This window comes from Amphiprion ocellaris, chromosome 1, assembly GCF_022539595.1.
Source record: "Amphiprion ocellaris isolate individual 3 ecotype Okinawa chromosome 1, ASM2253959v1, whole genome shotgun sequence".
In the NCBI taxonomy this organism is placed as follows: domain Eukaryota; kingdom Metazoa; phylum Chordata; class Actinopteri; family Pomacentridae; genus Amphiprion; species Amphiprion ocellaris.
This window is the reverse complement of record NC_072766.1, coordinates 20,342,139-20,365,076: the sequence shown is the minus strand read 5'-3', so window position 1 is coordinate 20,365,076 and position 22,938 is coordinate 20,342,139. Positions and strand designations below refer to the sequence as shown.

At 41.1% G+C, this 22,938-nt stretch overlaps 1 protein-coding gene across 3 annotated transcripts in view; it reads left to right on the top strand.

Moving 5' to 3' along the window:
• Positions 1 to 22,194, top strand: part of cd276 (CD276 molecule) — a 71,183-nt gene extending 48,989 nt beyond the window's left edge. For all 3 annotated transcript variants that reach the window (XR_008602582.1, XM_055013077.1, XM_023274903.3), the window contains 3 exons: positions 2,442 to 2,483; positions 8,943 to 8,981; positions 21,310 to 22,194. Coding sequence is in view for 2 of the 3 variants with exons in the window: in XM_055013077.1 (XP_054869052.1) it covers positions 2,442 to 2,483; positions 8,943 to 8,965 (65 nt within the window). In the remaining variant the exon portion in view is untranslated. The remainder of the gene's footprint in view (positions 1 to 2,441; positions 2,484 to 8,942; positions 8,982 to 21,309) is intronic.
• Positions 22,195 to 22,938: the final 744 nt, after the last annotated feature.

The following is a 22,938-nucleotide window of genomic DNA, read 5'->3' as shown; positions in this document are numbered from 1 at the left end:
TTATCTTTTAATGGTGTTCCCGGGTTTAGCCAGATTGAAGTTGACTCTCTCTTCACTGTGTCTGGGTAGCGAGGGTGGAAGGGTCAGTAAAAGTGGAGAAGTGAGTAAGTCATATTTCCTCCCTGTCATAATGTATGTGAAGCACCAGAATGTGTACCGTAACAGAGCAGAGCAGCTTGTGGTATTGCAGTTAGGAGTGAAAGCACAATTCCAGAGGCAGGGTTGTATCTCAACACCAGCATGGCTCTGTTCTCTTCAGTATTGTATTTCTTCATTCATCCCTCTCTTTGGCCTTCTTTACATAATGACTAGGCAAACGTATCTAATATATGCTTTCACTGACCTATCCGGGGCCACTCATTCTTTTCTCCAAAGCCCATTTCACATTCAGATGAGCATGTGATTTAATCAAACCTAGTTCTGGGATCATATGTAATTGACATGGAACTGATCTCCCCTGTGTAAAAGATTAAAGTCATAAGGGAGGCAGTGTTTCCCCTTTGGGGTTTTGCCACAGTGGTGCACATGTTTCATATGGGGTAACTCTCGGGTAAAACAAGTTCACCGCAGGCCAAATGCTAACACTGATCCGCCTTCTGTGCCTGTGACTCACTTGAAATAATAGACACATGGATTAATTTTAATCCAAGTCCATGCAGAAAGACATTTGTTAAACCTCTGATCAAAATAATGGCATTTTTTTTCCCATTTTTGTCACAAGGAGTAAATATTCAAAAGGAGAGCAAACAAATTAAAGCCTACGCAGCACAAAATGCAGTTGTCATTAAGCCTTATGTCTTAATATGCACGAAGGTTTTACTAAGAAGAAAGCTCTGCTGTTTCTAGGGTGCAAAAATGAATTAATTAGGACACTAATAAGTGTATTTATAGTATATAGGTTTCCTAACTGGGGCCATCTCTTTTTTTCCTTGCATTTGAATCACTTGTGATGTCACAGCAGTGTTTGAAGACATTCAGCAGCATTTCTGTGTAAGAAAACACAGATGGAGAAGGCAGGATGATGTGGAACAGTAGCATTTTCCTGCCTTCAGTGAGTCGCTTTTTCTGTCCCCCTGACTCTCGCCTTTTATGTGTTTTGTCCATCTTTTGCACTTAAGCCGTAGCCACGCTCTTTTTTACCCCCACACATTTTGAATGTAGCGTATAGGGGCATAAAATTGTATCACTCAATGTACAAAGGAGGCAGTTCTCACTCCCTTCTCTGTGGATGCCCTCATCTTCACCCTGACTTTAAGGTACCTTTAAATGAGCCTCACTCTCCTATCAAAGCCTTGTCCCCCAAGGTATTCCCATTCTTGCCACAGTAGTAGGACTGTTGGCCGATTTGGAGATGTTGAATGAGGCGGTGAATGTAAGTGGGCTCACACATTCGTGTTAATTTTACACTGCAGTTCTGAGGATGTGAAGTAGTGGTACATATTGCCTTTTTCACGGTGCTTTTGTGGATATTTCTCTCAAAGGTATACACATTATTACCAGGTTATCTGTGTTCTCGACATTCAGTTGCAAACAAGTTGCAAACAAAATACGCTCTTGGCATCAAACACTGATGCCAAGCAGCCAACGTCATACCTTTGTCTAATAATATGTTGTAATAATATGCAATCATATAAAGGGCATAATGCATTAAGACTTGTTTTTATAAAATCTGATATCTAAATACATCTTAACACAATGGAACCAAGCAATGTGGTGTTAATAGATTTATATGCATATATAGGCTGTGTGAGTCTGGAAACTCAGCACGTTCTGCTGCTGTAATAATAAGGATTTTTGCTTAATTTCCCTTGAGGATTATAGTCTCTGCTGTCAGAGTCAAGGAAAATCAGGCAAACGTGCAGGAATATAAACATATGAATCGTGTTGCCTTGACATTTAATTTTGTTCAGTTATCAGTTTATCTCATGTGTCAGACACTAAATAGTGGATCGCAATCAGGCCCGAGGTCCACTAAATGGTGGATTTTGAGCCTGATTGCGATGTGAATGGTGTCACAGAAGCCATATCCACCACTTGGATACTCTATCCGAGGCTATTTTTAGCCCCTATGTGTGTGCCCACATGCACATGCATGCTGTGTGTGTATGTAAGTGTGACAGCCATCACTGGGCGGCCTCCCTAACTCTGTTGACAGTAGGTTTTCAGAGAGCCCGCAGCTAAAGCCTAATGTGATTACTGTCTTTGTGAAGGGGCTTGGATAGGAGGTTAAGGGGTGGATATGACTCTGTGTGTATGTGTGTGTATGATGTGGTGGGGGTACCATTGTGAGGAGTTTCGTCGTCATATAGCTCTCTCATCACAGCTTGTCCTTTGAGCTGTGAAGGATCAGCTCACCATAGGCTTGTGATGAAGTGACTACATTGTACGCCTGCTTTTGTACTGTGGCTCTCACTGATAATGGCTCCTCTGTCTTCCCACAGCTGAAGAGGCCAAGGAGCTGGAAGAAGAGGAGTCAAAGACAGGTCAGCCAGTCCACACCTGGTCAAGTTAGCCTTTCATGTGGTCAGTTGCAGCTGAAAATTCAGTAGTTCCAGTTTGACATGCTTTGCCTAAAAACTGATATGAAAATGTTTAAATGTGTTTGATCTTTTGCACTCAGTGTTCTGAATACTGTAATCATGCAAGACTGTAAATGCTGTCAGTACCAAGCAGAACAATTTGAAAAAAAAAAAGAGCTGTTTTAAGCAGGCAGGCAACTGAACCTATAAACAGTCTAATCACTTCTTTACAGATGCAAAATCTTGGAAACCTTGGAAATTTGATCCAGAGGTGTATGTTATCCTGCCATGTAGGTTTATTTATTTACTGTGCAAACATTTCAAGTTTCAAAAATATCTAATAATGCAAAAATCACCCACAGTTCAGTCTAGCCTCTTTAACGAGACGTGTAGGTGTCTGTATGATAGGGACCCAACACAACAAATAACTGAATGTTGAGTTTGTTTACCGAAGTGTGAGTGAACGCTGATGAAGCATGAGTACACGTGAGAAATGAGACCAGCTCCAGGCTCCAAATCCATTCAACACAGCGACCCAGCGGCATAACTCTTCCACTGTGTGTCTGTGTATTTGTGGCAGAGAGAGGGAGACGGACACACTAATTTAGTGGTGCCAACAAGCTGTGTTACATTATACGTTCCCCCAAAGCTTCGGCTATAACAGTAAAATCTATCTTGTCTGTAAATTTAATGGTAACAAGTTCCACAAGTTCCAAGTTTCACAAAATGCCAACAACAGTGCTGCCGTGTTCTGCACTCAAATGATCCAGTTTATCGAGCCAAATGGATATTGCAATTGAGTCCTGGCTGAAATTTGTTAGGCACATTGTTGTCACTTGGAATAAGTTGCTTTGAATTTTACGATGGTTAGTCTAGCTAAATAAGTAGACCTTCTGTGACAGTCTTTGCACCACTTCAGGCCCTCTACAAGCTGTTATTGTATCAAATCTACCTAGTGCAAATCACCCAACAAATGTCATGTCCAAAATATGAACAAGAGTCTACAGACACACTAGCAGCTCTGTGTGTGTCAAAGGTATAATCTTTAAGAGGAAAGAACTCGGCTATTTGCTTTGAGGGGAATGATAACATCTGCATGTCAGCATTGCTCGCCATTAGAATGCTAACATGCTGATGTTTGCTGTCATAGATAGATACACATAGATACCTCACTGGTCTCTGGTCTCGCCTGTTTATTACAGCTATGCAGCAACACAGCCATCATATTGATATGGGGAAACCATTTCTGGTAATGCATATATATCTATGAGGACAAAATACTTTATCATTTGTAGATAACAACAGTACTCGCAACACTCATCCTACATAATTATTTTCTAAATATATTCTTTTTGTTCTTTGCAACATTGTGTATTGGCTTTCATCATGCCGTGTAGTTTATGGCTTAATAGAGAAAAGTCTTAAATAAAAGCACCAGGGAAGTATAAATGTAGTGTTATTCTTCGCCCAATAGTTAAGTGCAGTGTTCAGTTATTCCTTTATGCTAGCTTTCTTACTGTGATATGACAAATTCAACAGTTTTGGAACAGTACAATGTTACAAGATAACTTAGCAACTAGAAAATGTATTTCCCTGTTGCTTGGTTTTGGCATTTCTTTCATTACTTCAACCAAAATCAGCACATGGCCTGACTATATTCCTTATGGAATATGGTGGTGGGCAGTAACGCATCTCACAAGCAGAGGAGGTATATATTGTATGTGTGCATATCTGTGTTTTGGATCTTCACCATCTTCATTTAGCATTTGCTATTAAGCATTAAATGCAAAGCTGAGGCAAGAGTCTGTACTGGTTGCCTGGCAACATCATTGCCACAGCAGAAGTTGAGGAAGTTGCTACATCTGGGCAAGAAATAGTTTGCCCATAAAACTGCAAATATTTCAGTTTTTGTACAGATGAAACAAATTATATATATCAGTTAAGTGCTAATTAGTGAGCTTGTATGAATATTTTGTTAACTTTGCACAGAACCTCGTTAGCTGTTTCCACGTTTCCACTCTTTTTGATGAGCTAAGCTAACATGCAACTGCCTTATAAAGACATTAGACTGGTCTCTCCTTTAATGTAACTCTGAGTAAGAAAGTGAATAAGCATGCAAAATAGAACGCTTCCTTTAATGTCGATTCATTTACAAATTCAGAGTTTTCTGTAGCTTTACACTGAATAGGAGTTATAGGTTAGCTCAGTGTTATAGTTTGCTTTTTAAGAGTGCTAGTGAACCAAGACAAAATACTGCTATGTATGCTTCTTTTTCCATGATGGGAGTGATTTGATATTTTGCTTAGTATGAATATGACCTTATGAGCTCAGAATTAATTTTGCCATTAGCAAGCAGAGCAAGTTTCTTCTGCCTGCCTAGCCTCAGTGACTACCCCTCACAGTCCTGAGTAGTTCTCCCTCAAGCGTTAATGTCATTAGAGTTTTTCATTGGACTCTTTTTTTAATTCTGATTGAATTATTTAGCCTTTCTGTGAACGCCAAAGTTAATACCATGTGATTTTAATAAGCTGAGAGGTGAAGGAGAGCCTGTGAGTGAAGGGGGACAATGGCTTTTATTCTCTACTGCCTCCCTCATGAATGTTTCAGAGAGATCTGTGCAGCCAGGAGCAGGGTCAGCCATCCCACAACTAGTAAGACTTAATAGCTCAGCTTTAGCTAAAGGGGCTGGGCGACGGAGGAAAGAGCTGGGAGACTGTAGTAATGCCTGCACTCCAGTGGCAAGACAGCAACTTGCAGCCACCCTTGTTCTTACTCCTCGTCATCGTCCATGCACCTGGTTGATCCAGGTGGATGCTGTGGGTGGTGAGCTGGTGAAGTCAAGCTAATGGCTCTGTCTTCTGAGATCAGTCTCTAAGCAATCCAGACAGGCAGCTTTGTTTTGCCATCTGGCTCCAATTGCGCTGACAAAGGCAGAGGTTCCTGCATGAGACAAAGGAGCTGAAATGAGCCCCACTTTAATAAACCCAGGATGATGGGAAGCCACGTTTGTGTGTTATCTTAATGAGCTGTCCAAAGGAGAGTGTGCCTCCCCTTTCAAAGCTAGCCTGATTGGAACAATAACCAGTGATAACTAGGGACCCGGGCTCATTCATTTGCAGTGGGGTAGGATCCCTTTGTTGCCTTTACAGCAGAGGCAAATAATGTTTAACAAACAGTGGAGCTCAAATGCTGGATGTATTTGCAGCCACTAAAGCCAACAGCAGCCCTTTCACACACACAAAACACACAGTTACATGCAGAGGGATACCCACAAAACACAGAAAGAAGCACTGGTATACACCTATTTCCACCCACATGCAGAGACGTGCTGTGTGTACAGTACTTGCTGCCTTCATCCCCCACCTCCCCTCTCAAATGTATTCAGTAATCTGAGCATGATGTGCTGTTTAGAGGGGGCTGTAGTCATGCAAGTGCAACTTCTCCTGTCTGAAGCTGGCTTCAGTTTGTGTGCACTAGCCCCTGTCTCCCTAAAGCCTGGACTCAAAGGAGTCAGGCCTTAGCAACAAGGCCCTGGAAGAGACTGCTAGTCAGTGACCCAGTTCTTTCACAGACAAAGAATTGTTGGAAAAGAAGAATTTGACATGCCCTCTGAAAAGAGAGCAGGATGTGAAAAACGCTTTTATTAACCCTTCTTAACTGAAGCAAGGTCCTGTGAAGGTGGAAGGTTAGGGAATATCAGACTTCAGAAAACTGGAAGCAGAAAGAAGCCCCACCCACCAATTTCTTCTGACTCCTTTATGCCAATTCCACCACAGAGATGGATGACAGTTGCTGAAATCATATTAAAGCTTCAAGTCCAGCAGCTCATCACCCTAAATGTTGTGCTGATTTGGAGAGGCTCGGAAGCTATGGCTATGAGAAGGTGACTCTTGATCAGGCAGACACAAACAAGGACAGCTGTGCCAGAGTCAAAGTCACCTCTGTGCTTATTATATTCGCTTTCCATCTTGTCTATTGAGTTACATAGCAATGAAAATACAGCACCTTAATATATGAGGAATAAAATATTCATCATATTTCATGTGGGAATGTGGTGAAGCATCTTGAGTAAATGAATCAAATTGTTTAAAGATTTATATTTGTAGTGTGTCTGTGTGTTATTTAAATATTTTTTTTCTTCTTTTTTTGCCCTGGGGAAGTAATCAATTATATATAGCCTGTAGTCAGTTGGACTACTAATAGAAAATTGCCTTGCATGTCCATTTAACCATACAAAATGCAACCTATCATGACTAAAATGAATGAAATAAGTTGGTAATAAGGTGTTTTTGTAAAATATGGTTGATCCCTAATCAATCCCTTTCAACTACAGGAACTCAGAAAAGTACCACAAAGGTTTCCAGGAACTAATCAATATTTACAGACTTGGTTACATTGTGATGTAGGATCCACCAGCTTTGACCACCACATTGACTCTTAGTGTGCCAAAACAACTAATAGTCATCAGTGGGCCGAACTCCAGTTCAGACCTGCATAACAGTGTTTCAGGTCTAATCAGAAGTATCCATCCCAGAGTAGCTATTTTTATTTCTTTCCCCTTAAAAGACCCCGAAAGATGTTCTGTGGGAGTAGTTCTTGCGGTTGTAATACGGACAATTGTTCGGGCTGCCCTTTATCGGTCCTGCCGTGAAAAACAGGCTATTGATTGAACTTAAAGGTGACCTGTTGAGTTTGTTACCCAAGTGGTTTAATACTATTCCATTCTGCTGACCAGGTGGTGACAGCAACATGCCATAAAAGCAAGGCAGCAGCACAGGCAGTGAGGGTGACCTCTAGCCAGACAGCATTGACATAAACAATATAAATATTTAAATTACTTTCTGTGGAATTGGCTTTTCAAAGTTTTCATGAGTAAAATCTACCAAAATGTACGAGTCAATCTAAGAAGTGAGTACTGGAAAAAGCTCTTGGAAGTGGATTCTTGGAGTGCATTGCATTACGTGACCAAGGCAAATTAAGAAGCTGCATGTAGTATTCACATACTTAACCCAGTTTTACAGACCTGCAGGTCACTAATATAGAATTCCACATTTCATTTGAGAGGCAGCCCCAGACAATTCTGCTTCACATGCCCTCCCTTTCCACTGGCACCACATACTCAACCACCGGGCTCTCCCAACAGTCACACATTACTGACTAAAGATATGTAAATAGAACATTCATGTTGCCTTCATTATTAGATGTGGGTCACTGGATAACTTCAAGAGCACTAATTAAAAGAGCTCCCTGCACACCAATGTTTAGTAGTTGTGCACACATTATTCAAGCACTGCATGTTCTTTGCTGTTTCAGCACCATACAGTAAGCCACATGCTCAAGATTGTGTTATCTCCGAGGGTGAACCCTGAGATGCTTTTCCATTGATGCGGACCCAGTAACACTGGTTTGGATAATAATGGGAATATAAACCTTGCATCACATGAATCCTACAGCTCTCACGCTCTGCCAAACCCTCTAATTATGCACAAATTGATATTTTCTGTGCATGCTTTGTCTTGTTATCTTGTTTATTCCATAACTGCAACACAAGAAAGTGTTGCTAAATGTGACAAAGGGGAATTGCCAGTTGTTGGAGAAAGTTTGTCTGTCCCTCCCTTGCCTTGACTTCAGAAAGAAACTCATCAAAAATGTGCTGCACATCGAGCTACCTCTGCAACCTCTCAGGTTATCTGCCAGTCTATGAGGAAAAGGCCACCTGATCATTGTCAGAAGAGATAGAAGAAAAATAGCGGCTCCTAAATCATTTGGAATAATGAGTGTTGTCACAGTTAATAAAAGCAGTCAAACCACTCGGTGCTGTACATCACAACAACAGGCCAGTCCCACTGCTGGCTTGTTTGCATATTAGACAAAAGTAACAGTCTAAAGAACGGTTTTGTGGGAGGACAGGGTTGCTTCAGGAGCAAAGAGTGAAGGCAATCTTTTTTTCTGGGAAGAATCCCCCTGTACAGGTGCCATTTACATCCTCCTGCCATACACCCCACGCTCCCCCCAATCCCCCTTCTGTCATGTAATGTACGCTCCTCTGACAGCAGAGCCAAGGCCCGGTGGGAGAGTGCCTATCCATCTCACTACCCCAATCTGCCTCCCCTGTTTGGTTCCACATGAGCACTCAGCTGCTGTGACTAATTAAATAAAGCGCTGTGCCCTCTGCTTCCTGTTAGCCATGGCAAGGTTGGTGCACAGAGATGGAGCAGAGGAGGAGGAAGAGGGGTGCTGAAGAAGGAGGGAGCAGGATAACAGCTACAAAGCCGGTGATAATGCTTTGGTCCATGAGACAATGGACATGAAAGTTTCCACTGATGTCAACATGATCACTTTGTAGTTGTTATTGCTGCCAGATTTTCTGATTCCATATTTTCAGCACAAGTATTCATTCTTGTTTGCTCTTCTTTTCTCCAGCCATGACACCACTGAAAAGTTAAAGGCAAGAGAATTAAGGTGAGTCTGATTTTACTGATTTTGTATGCATGTCTAAGTGCATCTGCATTTTAATGTATTGTTCAGGTGTTTTTGTGTGTGTGTGTGTGTGTGTGTGTGTGTGTGTGTGTGTGTGTGTGTGTGTGTGTGTGTGTGTGTGTGTGTGTGTGTGTGTGTGTGTGTGTGTGTGTGTGTGTGTGTGTGTGTGTGTGTGTGTGTGTGTGTGTGTGTGTGTGTGTGTGTGTGTGTGTGTGTGTCTACCTCATCACAATTGTCTGGTATATTCAGTGATAATGCTCTGGAGGACACAGTCTCTGGAGACTATGGGTAAGTGCTGCTGTAATGAGGCTACGCTGCATTAATTCAGCAGACAGTCAGGTATATGAGAAGTCATGACATTTTGATTTCAGGAATCTTTGGGTCACTGTTATGATTGAACAAATCTATTTCATTTTATCTGCCATGCAAACATAAATTTCTTGGCCCGCTCAAAGCCACACTAAGAGTCTTATTAATGGTAAACCGTTCAAAGTGTGAGTCATGCAGGTTGTCTGTTTTTTTTTTCCTTTTTTAGTCTGAAACTATGGACTTTCGGTGTCATGAAGTTTTTGGTTGTGAGAAGCCAAGGCACACGCACTGTTTTTGTGGTTTCAATAAGAGCCTTACATAAGAAGGTTAATAGGATAAATTTGTAACATTTAAACATTTTCATACTGATTTTTTTTGTCTACTAGCAGGTGAGAATTGAGGACAGAGGCATTATGTTTTTGGGTTGTCATTCTCTACACACATCCTATTATCAGCTCAAGGATGAATTGGTTACAATTTGGAGGTCAAAGGTCACTGTGGCCCTACAAAACAAGTTTTTGGCATCATCACAAACTTTTGGTTATGGGAGAGTTTTACACAAATATTTAAAAAGACAAAATGATGACATGATTACATTTTATATTCTGATGTCAAAGTGATTGGAGAAGTAGCTCGATATCTGAGTAGACAGGAATGTAAACGGCAACTGTGTTAGTAGAGGCATACAACTGGGAGGCAGTAATTCTACTTGGAGATGTGTGGATAAACACAAATAGAATCTGTGTTTGGAACGGCAACTCAAATATCTCCAGTATTGCAGAAGAAAAAAAACATTATGTGCTTACATGCATGTTCCCATTACCCACACCTACCATACACAGTATTCATTGGTAACCTGCAGTCAGAGATCCCACCCCCTGCCATGCTGGCTCACTACATACCCAAGTTACCACTGTGGGGATACATGAAAAGTAATCAGCTCTTCTCTTTTTTTTGGCCTCCCAACCATGCTAAAATATTATTACAGTTCGCTGTGAATTCTTCACCAGACTTACAAAAAGCTGAATTATCAGTATAAAGGCGCTGGATTTACAATGTATTAGGTACAGCGAAGCTCAGTACACTGAAATGAAGTTACACTTTACTACAGAAAATAGATTTCATCCATTTATAAAAAATCTATTAAAATATAATAAAGTATAAAGAATTTCCCCAGAGTAACAACACAAAGCGTAGTTTTTATAGTGCGGGTTTGATTTTATGCACCAAAATTGAGATATCTGAAATACATTAAGTAAGCCTATATAAAAAAATTATCCCTTAGACTAGAACAGCAAAGTGAATAATATGTATTGTAGACCCATATTTGCTGAAAAAGAAAGTTAACAGGCTTTCAGCACCATGGACAGCGACATTTCCAACACCAAATGTGAACAGGGAACATAGCTGCAGACACTCATTGGTAGTACTTTTTGACCTGAGAGTTGTGTGACCATAATGAACACTGAAGTAGCCCCACAGATAGTGGGATACAATATGTGGTCCTCTGTCTGTGAGTATGGTAGGCATACTCTGCTAAATCTGCATCTTGCTGTCTGTATGTTACATCTCATTTTGCTGCAGTATGAATAGAATCCCCCATGGCTAGTGTAGACTGGGCAGTCCTTCCTCTTTTAGCTCTTCCAACCCAAAACATTTCCAGATGTTCTTTGGAGACCATGACATTTATACATTTGGCCCGATGCCATTTATGTTCACTTTCTATCTTTGTAGGTCTGTGCTCTTTGTCTAGGTGATGGTATGCCATCTGAGTATTATTACATGGTGTAGAGCATTGTTCTTGTGTTGACCTTTGCTTAGTACTTCCTCAGTCTCCACTTGCTGAAGATGCTTTCTCTTGACTGTTTTAATGCAGGGTGGTGAGGCATTTCTCAGAGTAAAGATGGTGATATTTTTCTACCTTGTAGCCCACATATATTGTCAGACTGAGGGCTGACTGTTTGGCTGTATTAGCTTTTTTTTTAGCTAGACTTTACTCTAGTAACAGTGTGACCTGGACCAACACAGCAGCAGAAGTAGACAGGCAGGGATTTCCAAAAGTGATGTGAGCCAGGGTGCTGGCAGTATTGGACTCTATCCCTGGGGGAGAGGGCTAGACACTCCCATGGCTGGCCCGTTGTTCACTCAACCATGTTCAGCCTGTGCTCTGCTCCATCTCCCTCCCTGAACCCAGCACATGGACCTCTATAGGCCAGGAAAGCCCAAAAGCTTGGGGCTATTTTTGGAAAGCTACATTACTGCAACCAACAAAGGACAGAAGTTGTCATGGGGCAGAGGATATTTTTGTTTTCAAAGCTTTCTTTTCTAAGTGAAAAGATATCTTTCCCTCTTTGTTTTGACGTGGATCTTTTTGATATTGGATGGCGATATTTTGGGAGACATTTCAGAGACACTCCATCAATTTCGATTTGACAGATATTGAAGTTTTTTGTCGCTGTGGTGCTGGAGAGATAACAGCACACCGTAGTCTGTCTTTCATCAACAAATGAAACACAATTTGATTATTTAGCTGTTGTGAATGTTTCCTTTTTATTGTAGTGTAACACGGTTTCATATTATTTTTGCTAATAAAGAAAACCTGCGCTTCAATCTCATATAGTACTGATTGATGGACTGCATATATTTGGTTTATACCTCTGTGCATTTGTGCATAGTATGGGCGCATTTACTCCCGAGATTGTATACAAAAATAATCTAGATAATGCTACTGTTGCCATCTTGTATCCGTCACAAATAGTTATACCAGAAAAGAAGTGGTTCATGTGACATGATGACCGATCACATCAGGATCAGACTCAAAGTTGGGGTGAAATGCCGCTTCTTGTAGGGAGAGGACATGATATCATTTAAACATGGGGATAATATTGTATGTTTTCAGACCATCTCCACCAGAAGACATTCATAGTTTCTCAATCTGTTGCACCCAGAGTAAGTGCCACAAGTAGTTGGCAGGATGGTTCCTAAGCTATTCGACCATCTGACAAGCTATTCAGATGGAGTTTCCTGGGTGTTTTACTTCACCACTATCTCACATTAGCACAGTATGGACCCACACTGCATGTGTTCTTCACTGGGCCTCTAACTCTTACTTTAATAACCAGCAGTTTGGTGTCAGTTGTGTGAATACTTTTTATTACAAGGTTGGACAGTTACAGCTTGTTTTTATTATACCCTGATTGGTCATTGCCATAAAGTCGCAGCATGCAGAGTGAGGAGAAGATGATGGAAGGTGCAGAAAGTAATTTCCTGTAACTAGCCAAAATAAAGTCTGGCCAGTAGGAGTCAAAGAAAGGACATTTGTCATTACTGTAGTATCCACTGACCTTCACCAAGACTGTTATTGCACGGTAATATCCTGCAAGCCCCAAGACCTCCTCGCTGCTGAATCATCCTGGATCAATTATTCTAATATTTGTGTGGCAGTTTTCCTATCGATTAATGCATTTATGCAGAGTGCAGCATATCTTATTTAATAAAGCACGGCTCTGCATTTAATTAAGTCGTTTTAGAGTCAGGGGGCACTTTGTTTTCATAAACCTTTGCCTTATCGATGCATGTGTTCATTCGTGATTTATTTTTATCAACTCAAACTTTTATTGTTCCATTACTAGCAGCAAAACACACAGACGGCATAGTAAATGGCTGTCTGCAGCACGCCCAATATTTTGTAGATTGTGAACACTATTTGCTGCCATCATTAGTCGCTCATTTATGCTGTGTGTGATTGTAAATATTATTTACTGTTATTATGGCAACTTAGCGGTTGTTCAGACTCAGACAACAATAGAGGTGCTCAGTGAATAAAACTTGGAATCGGTAGTTAAGACAGAAATTTGCTTAAGGTAGCTGTCAGTCACAGTTGTCTGCCCTGTTTTTCTACCAAGAAAGGAGGACGACATCTGTTTCTTTATAACAAAGCATTAAAGGAAGGGTTTTAGGCTTTGTGAAGTAAATCTCGGTTTTATACTCATCACTTCAAGGTGTGTAGGGAGATGGCACAATTTTACTCTCCTCTTCACATTAACCCTGCAAAATTACCCCCTTAAAGTCGGTAAAACTGATCAGCCACAATATTGACGCCACTGACAGGTGAAGTGAATAACATCGATCGTCTTGTTACATCATAATGTTCTGCTTTGAAACCTTGGCTCCTGACATTCATACGGATCTTACTTGAATACAACGCACCCAACTAAACATTATCCCCATTCAGACATACACTCCGTTTCGTTAATCTGACGGCAAGTCAAAAAAATCAGGCACCACAGGACACCCCCAGCACTCCCATGCCTAGCAGGAGCAGCACAATGGGGCAACACAATATTACACAGAAGGCTTCCATGCTGTGGCTGATCAGTAAAAGCATGAGTCCAAATTTCCAATCCATTTTGTCCAGAGAACGGTCCACTCATCGTCCAACACTAATGGGGTGCTTCAGAAGAGTGAGTGAGTCAATTGGTTGTTTTACAACATGATCATCATGTTAGTTCAAATTCCCTCTTTCTGTTTGCCAGTGGAAGAGTACTTGCTGATAGCTGATTAACCATAAAGTCTGGATAATGCTGGTTAAAGCAAAACCTGAGGAAAAAAAATGCTGAATATCAGTGTATTGTTCTTTGAGCCTACAACTGAGTCATCTGACATAAATAAAGCTAATATCTTAGACGTAACATTGTCTAGAGACACCTGCAGCTTCCCAGGTGAAATTCTGCAATGGATTGCTAGCCCTCCGTTCATAATTTACAATGATTTTTTTAAGGCTTTTTATTCTTTCCATGGTAAGGGGGCGATAAGGAATGGTACTGTGCAAAACCTTGGCCTAGCCAGAGATAGCTGCAAATGAGAGAATAATAAATATTCAGAGGTAGACATGAAGGGAATAAAGAAAACTCAGTGAAATGAGGAGCAGCATGGATGATCCCGGTCATCTACCTGAGGACTTTGGATGAATTCCAATGAGAGTGCAGATTACATTTTTTAAAGATAGGCCCTATAGGTGCAATTAGTGCTACATAATGGCCCTTTTGCAGCTCCTTCGGCAGAGTTGTGAAATATTGATTTAATTCACCCCTATATATTCACTTAAACTCTGGACTGTCATGCTAAGAATACATCTCATTGTTATACTTTTTTTTCGCTGTAGTAGCTCAGGCTTTGCTCCGTCATGGTTTTATAATTACACACAGTGCTTCTTATTGAGAATCCTTTCTCAAAGGAGAGGGAGGAGGTAAAAGGGGGTAAAATAGGGTGAAATTTGAAAGGAGAAAATTAGCCTGAGTGTATTTTAAAAGCTTGCTGCAGCCAGGTGTAGGAGATGGGATGTGAGTTTCCTGATGTTCCGTTTCTTTGGTGAGTGGACTAGTGAAGGGCAAGCAGAGCCGGAGAGGAGCTTCTTCAGTTCCTCTGTGCTGTACGTGGCAGGTGAAGCCCAGCAGACACTGATGATGTCAGACAGGACACTTACGTTGGACTCTCTCCAGGGAGGTGTGGGGTGTCTTGAAGAGAAGTTTGGCTCTCTATTCCAGTATCTCTGATCGCTGCATTATTTATGCTTTTGTCTCAGCCATTTATCAGCATTTTTATACCTCGCAGCCTCATTCTACAGTACATCTCCTGTGATGGAAGAGGTTGCAGCGATGATAGCCTCTGAGGGAAGCCAATAACTGAATATAGTAGCTCATATTGATATCAGAAAACTGTGGAATGGACAAGTGTGCTGCGCCGCAATCTCTGCATGCTGTTGAAAACCTTGGCAAACATCCATCCACATCAAAGTAGTGCAGTGAAAAATAAAATACACGGAGGAAAATGCTGTGCTGGCTCCACTTTCTTACCTTTATATTAATTTTTGGGAGATGAAACTGGTAATATGTGAGCTGTGGTAAGAGTTGCGCTGCGACTGAATCACTGATCAATGACAGCTAATGAACACGGCAGGAGTTCTGCTCTGTTTGCCTCTCGACAGAGAGCTCCTTTCTCCAGAGAGCTTCTTTTCTCCTGTTTTTGCCAGAAAAGCACAGGAGCCTTCATTGAAACCAACTGCCTCTGGGCTCAATTAACTACCATGGATTACTCATATTGCAGATGAGAGACTGCATACAAGATCAGCGGTGTGTTGATGTTTAAAAACATGCACACACGCACACACACCTACACACACACACACACACATATACAGATGCGCATGCATGGATACAGACAACAGGACACTTTGATTCTGAGATATAGTATTAATGTATGGATGATAAAAAAAGTTCCTAAAAAAGGGCTGTAACAAGCAAAATAAAGTGATTATCGCTATAATATAAAAAGATACTATCGACACGCACATATTCTCCGAGGCTATTTTATTAGACTCTATACACCAAAGTAGGCACATCAGATGGAGTGATAAAAATGAAAAATAAAAAGCAAAGGGTTGCACTGGATCTCTCGACTAAATGATGTAATGATGCCCAGTATATTTTAACATGTTATGCCAACACACTGAGGAGCACATGTGACCGTGCAGCACATCTGTTGTATGTTTTGTGTTGTCAGTGTTGAGACCTCCATGGTGATGGCATGGTTTGCTTTGTGTGTAGTCACCAGGCCATGTCCTTTGTCACAGCAGATTAGCATCATTATTCCTCACTCAAGGTGCTCACTGTCAGTTTCTCTTCCTACCCGACATGGATGAAGAGAACGCTTTCTGGACATTTGTCAAATCCAAGCATCTTTTCTGTTTTTGGCAACATGATATCCCCAGTTTTCCCTCTAGGATGTCAGAACTTTTCACATTTGAAGTGTTCCACTCGCAGCACGCAACAATGACTGACATCCAGTTTTTAAACCTAAATTAGTCTCATCACAATTCGGAGCTGGTATTTTTAAATGCATCCCAGCGTATGGTTTGTAAAGCTACTGGCTATGTTCAGCACCAGAAAGTTTACAGATGGCATAAACCTAAATACTGAACAACCCCCCAACTGTGAGGGGAATATGCTAATCATATTTCTTACTGAACAGAAAGATAACTTTTATTCAAAGCTTTCTGTAGTGTGCACACATTATCGGGAAACTGCAGGAGAAATTGCACATGTTCAGCATGTTCAGATAGAGGGAGCTTAAACATGCATGTCTCTAAATGCTAACAGCCACAGTAGTTGTATTTTTTTAATGTAGCAATTCATTAACTAATGACAGAAGTGCACAGCAGTGGTATGTTTTCTCTAAACAGTAATGTAAGAATGTTTTGGAATATGTTTTTATTCCTTCAACCTAAACATTGATTGTTTTAATATAACATGCAGTTGTGTATTCAGCCAGGAGATGCACAATACGTGGCTTCAGCATCGAGACTGAGATGTGCGTCAGCCGTCACATTGTAGGAAGTGTGATGTCCATTAAGACAAATGAATTCAAACACAGAACACAACAACTTTTTTACTGCTTGTTCAGGGTTTCTGCAGGGCATTAAACAGCATTAATAGTCATTAAGTTGATTTTACAAAAATTAAGGCCTTAAATGGCATTAAAAAGCATTAAATTTGATTCTTAGTGGCATTAACAATTCTTTCTGCAGTTTTCAAGAAAATTTTTGACCATATAATAATATATAATCATAGACTGTGATTGGTCAGATATGTGCATCTGCGTGAACGTGCCGAAGCATTACGATAACTGTTCCAGCCGATTGGGTACAGTTGCCAAAAACTGCATGTTTTTAACCTTTGTGTTGTCCTGCGGGTCAAACTGACCCGTTTTAAAGTTTGAAAATGTGGAAAAAAATATTTTTTCACAGTGAAATTTCTGATGTCCACATTTTCAACATTTTTGGGAAATTTTTGAACATTTTTTGGTAGAAAAAAAGAAATGCTAAAAAAAAATGTTTCTCAAAAACATTCACAAAAAATCAACCAAAATCCAGCGAAATTCGCTGGATTTTGGTTGATCTTTAAGCCAACACCACAAAGCTGTGTATGACAAGTGGAAAGCCAGATCTGAATGCCATCCACATCAAAACATAAGAAACTACCTTGAAAGCTCATGCACCACATAAAAAAAGCTTCCAAGCAATTTGGAAAAAATTTTCATCATTTTTTACATTCTATGCAGATGCACTCCCCGACAAAATCACTCCAATCACTCTCATATGATAGCAAAATGATTAATCCTTACATGATTAATTGTGCATCAGGCAGCAATGGCTCATTCCTGTGACACATCAGAAAACAGTATGACTCAAAATCATGAAAAGTCATCAAAAAGTGCAAAAAAATATATTGAAAAATCCACTACAAATGGGAAATGTGTGTCTGCCATGACAAACCTTGGCACTGAACTCTGTGCATAACCATGATTGGCTAAAGTGTGCAATAAAATGGGTCTGAACGGAAAGTCTTGACACAAACATGTCACAGTCCTTCAGCCGTCGCTCAGCTCGGCTCAGTTCAGCTCATAAGGTGATAGTCACCTTCATGCTGCATCAGGGACCCAATCAATCACAACACAGGTGGGAGATGCTTGTCATATCATCCTGTGTGACTCTAAATATTCATCCAGATTAACATACCGAGAATACAAGCATTATAGGGTAAATGATTGACTTTCCCCTTTGAGGTGCTCGGCGTCCCGGTGTGAACGATATATAAACTGGGACTGTTTCTTTTCCCGTCCTTCGTTCTCCTGGTACTGAGTCACTTCGCCTGTGGGGCTTACCACAGGAGTCTCTTCAGCTGATCCTTTCGACTGAAGTGAAGAATCAAGATTAATGCACTTCTATGTCCCACCCAAGCTCTCTCGAGGGGAAAAAAGAGTTATAATTAACACCAGGGGGGCTGCCGACTGCTTTTGGAGAGCGGTCGAGGGTGGGATACCTCAACCATAGGAAAAAGAGCTAATAAAAGTGTACGATTTTTAGAGGGTGATGTATGCTGCTGCTTTGGAATAACAGTGTGGTAACAGAATGACCTGTCAGACACCTCACTCCGGCTTATTGTTATTGGGATAAAGTGGAAAGGCCTGTAGCAAGAGCTGCTGCGTTACTCCATCATTCACAGTGATCATTGTTATATGTTGTGATCTATGTGAATTATCACCGCACAAAACTATTTTCCTTTTTTTATTTTTTTCCTCAGCCCTGCACAGGCTGCCGCTGCAGAGTCTACGCATTTCAACTGTGTTTGTTAGTTAGGTAACTCTCCGCCCTATTGTGAGACACGTGTGTTCTTTTATTGCTCATGTGTTGTCTTGATTAGAAGAGGGAAATCACTTCTATGTCGGTGCAAAACATGACACTACAGCCGGCAGTCAGTCAGTTTAGCGTAAGACAAGCTAGCCTGTTAGCTCTGTCCGACTGTAAAGTGAAATCCACCTCCAAGCACCTCTGAAGCTCCCTTTAGAGCACAGAAAACTTGTTAAATTGCATTTATTCTTTCAACTTTGTACGTGTTTTTTCTAAAACTATTCCTTTAAAATGAAATGTTGCACTGAAAATAAGCATTTAAAGCGTGTCTCTTCCACTGACACTACCGTTAGCAGTGCTGTAGACATCAGGCTCCCTAATTGATTAGATTTAAATTAGGAATGGCAATTTCTCACGCTGACCTTTATGTAACTGACTCTATAGCTTTTCTCTCTTTTTTTTAAAGGGGGCTGGAGAAAGCGAGAAAACGCAACACTTCTCTCTATTGTGTGCTTTATTTAGAGGCATATACCATACAGTTTACTTGAAGGCAGCACATTTACATGCATGGTTAAGCCTAATAATAATAGCCTCTTCTATTTCTTCCCACGCTGATGATGCTAACCACTATTTAAATATATTCCACACCCCGCTATTTGTGTCCTGCAGGACCCCCTGGGATCTTATTTTCATTGCAGGCTTGTAAGGTGTCTGCTGGAATGTAAATGTATCCTTAAAGGCAGGTCTGTATATCCGCTTTGAGTAGTACACATTGTACTTCGTAATTATCCATTCTTGTGCAGAGAAGTTGTCATGATGTGTTTTGATCATCTAGTAATGATCTTTAAGTATCATCGAGGTTTTGCTGCTTCCTCATTATTCCGAATTCTTCTCCAAGGTTATTCCCAGCCATTTACTTTCACAGTGTCAAGCCTGGTGTTTGTCTTTGATCGTGTTGTTGCTGTCTCTGTCGGAGTCAAAAAGTTGCTGGGGTTTGTTTATCTTCTTCTTTTTTTTTTTTTTTTTGTCATGATGTTCCACAAATATAGATTGAAATGTGATGGCAAGAATAAAATGTGACCCTTACTTTTCAACATAAGTGAGGGAAGAAACGGACACAATATGGATTTGCAGCACTTCATTAGACTGAATCCACTGTGCCGCTGTGTCTTTCACGTGAACAATCTCCTATAGCCCGAGTAAATGAGTGTGCAGTCTCGTGTACCCGCTCTAAATGAATCTGTCCATCAGCTTGTGTCTCAGGTGTTGGGGTGGAGGGATGTTTCCTGCCCTGCCATGCCCGCTTTGGATTCTCACACAGAGAGAAGCCGTTTGTTAAACTCTTAAGTTGGATTTAGCTTTTTTGATTGCCTGTAGCCAGCCCTGTTATTTTGTAAGATTTTAAATTACTCCTGCTGTAGATGTTCACCTTGTTTCGCGGTGAAAGTCTTTCATTCCACCTCTGACCTCTGGACTCAACAGCTAGCATGACTCCACTTTGAAATACACATCTTTAGAGCTCTCTAGGGGAACTTAGGGGTAAATTTAAATCTGATGGAAAAAAAATACACGTGTGAAAATTGTGTTGTGTTCATTTGGGTGATGGATAAGATGGCAAGATTGCCCTCTGACAGGGAGCGAATGGATGGAAGCTAGACTGCATTTTCAGCTGCTCCGTAAAATAGACGTTCTTGTGGTGAGCTTTGCAATTTGCAAAGATTCCTATCATTCAGAATGACAGTCTGTATGACTGTATCAGTTTTTGCTTCGGCATTTTGAAGCTCTTAGCGATGCCTTTAGGGTTTTCATTTAGGATTTATCCCCATCACACCAGCTGTCATGTGTAAAATATAATAAAGGGACGATAATGAGCGTCTATTAGGAAGTAGAAGCAGCTCGCTAACGGAACTATTTTTGTATATCCTGTGATGAACTGTACAGTGAGTTCTTCAAACATGAGAACACATCTGCTTACTGAGCGCACAGTCAAAACTATTTAAGCTACAGTGTATTTAAAACAAAAAGTGGATTCAGGACAGGTTTAGACAAGTACAGCTGAAGTCTTAGTGGAACACAGAGCGCAAGCAGAATTTCCACTGTGACGAGTCAGAGATTATTAGCTCCTCTCAGACTCTATATGTTGGGTATCTCACCAGGAAACATGAATTAAAAGATCTGTCCTGATGGGTGAGTCCGCTGGATTAATTTAGAAGTCCAGCCGCACGCAGATAGAGCTGACTGACTTGAATAATGTATCTAAAAAGTGAACCTCCAGGCATATAGGCGACTATATTGTTTTTAAAGCTTCAAGCAGGAGAGCGTCATGTGTGACATAATTAAATTCCACCCAAGTTAATTCAAACTGTTTAATGATGCAGGGAGAACAATTTTGTTCGCTGTGCTAGCAGTGGGGTGGTCCACAGGGGCTACGAGTGAGGGGAGGCTCACAGAGACTCACAGAGGAGGATGTGTAGATTGAGAGAGGCTTGTGGGTTGTAGCAGCGTTGGAAACACTAATTCTGACTGCTGTTTGTTTAATGATGCCAAATCTGAATGAGTTTCTCTCCGCTCCTTTTGTTTCTTAATTTATGGCTACATTTTTCCACGAGTGATGCTAATTTATAATGATGATAATGGGAGAAAATTATCAGTAATCTGGACGTGAGGCTGAATTTTACCACTCCTTCCTTTAGTAATTGAGCCATACAGCCTGCAGTGTTTCATTATTTTTCAAAGTTAATCATCTCTCCCGCAGTGAACGGCCCTGATGTTTTACGTATTGTGCTTTTGTGTGGTTTTTTTTTTTTCTTCCAGGAGTCGGGGCCGGACGGAGGGGGAAGGAGATGAGTCTGGCGGGTAATCCCACTCCACCTATCCATCAACCTGGAGACTATTTCCAGCGTCCCCTACAGAATGTCAAAGCCTCGCTGAGCAGAAGATGAGCCCATCATCTTCTTTCTAAGACTTTCCCTCGAGTTTCCATCAAAACAAATAAACACATCATGTGCCATTATATTCTATTGTCCTCCCTCCCTTTCCGTCAATGGAAGGGCCGAGGCAGTGAGTGAATGCAGTTGGGTGGGTTGTGTTATGTGCAGTATGCAGAAGAGAAGCTCTGTTTGAAAACTACAGGATGTGACAGGATCCTTTCTCTGTCGCTGACATCACTCTGCATGGGTTGTGATGGGGCATGTGCCAGAGATCTCCTGTCTAATAGGAAGTGAGACACTTAAAGAGATGACCCAGCCTCAGTTGCCATCACTGTTTCTCTGCCAGCGAGAGAGCTTGGCTCTCCCATTACTCCTGCACTTGCTAATTAGCGTCTGTCGCTGGAGTAACTTGTACCTGTCAGTGTGTGCCGCTCTCCTATATTCAGTAAGTTGAGGGAATTGAAATTGAATGCCAGCTAAGCTCCAACAAACTGCAAATGGTGCATGGGATACACCCTGATTTTCTCACTGACCTGACAGCCTTATATGTAAGAAATTGTTTTTAATGAACACAGACTATGTCAGCTGGTTTCTGCGGCTGGTGTGGAATGTTTTTTATCTCTTCCAGGCTCGGGGTTGTACAGGTTGTTTTATTGCATTTTTTTTAAGTACTTAACCAAGTCCCAGTGCCATATGTCCTTGTATGAATGCCAAAGCCATTTCTGTGTGATAACCCAGTGCCTATTTACATTAAAGAGACATGGTGAAACTGCCTGGTCATTGGTAATTATTGGTCCCGTTCACGGGGCCACTTTGTGTTCATTCAGGCAGAACAAGGTCGAGTTTATTACAGACATTTCTTCTCTTCACCCACAGGATTAGCCATGCTGTTCAAACTCATCCTTCCACTTTTCCATTAGTTGATTTATCTGCCGACTACACTATTCTACATAATGAGTAAAACATGAATTATGGTCAAAGTAATACAAATATTTCATTTACATGCAGATCAACACTGACATGTTGAATTGTTCTCCGTTAGATGCGGTCCTATTTTAGGGCTAATCCCTCTCTGTTTGCAGATGCTCAGTCATCCCAAACATTTTACTTGTTTTGAATAATGGATTTTCTCTGTGATTGTTTGTTGCTGTCATTTACGAAATAGCTACCTTGCATCAAGTCTGACTTGTATAAGTAGTGCAGAAAAACCTCCCTGACGCACAAACCATTACTCACACACATGCAGAGGAACACGAACACATGCTCCTCCTAGGCTGCCTGAGACTGTTGATCAAACCCCAGGTTGTGCCCAAATGCACAGATCTCTGTGTACAGTAGCCCTTGACCTTGCTGTGTGTCCTCATGGCCCAGACACCCGCCTGAAATTAAATTACAGATTAGTGGCTCCAGGCCCAAAGAGGGGTTTATTTGGTTGGCCCTTCTCTGAGAAGCGCTCATTTTCTCATTCAGGAAGTGGAAAAAACTGTCATGGGATTTAAGGAGAGAAATGCCA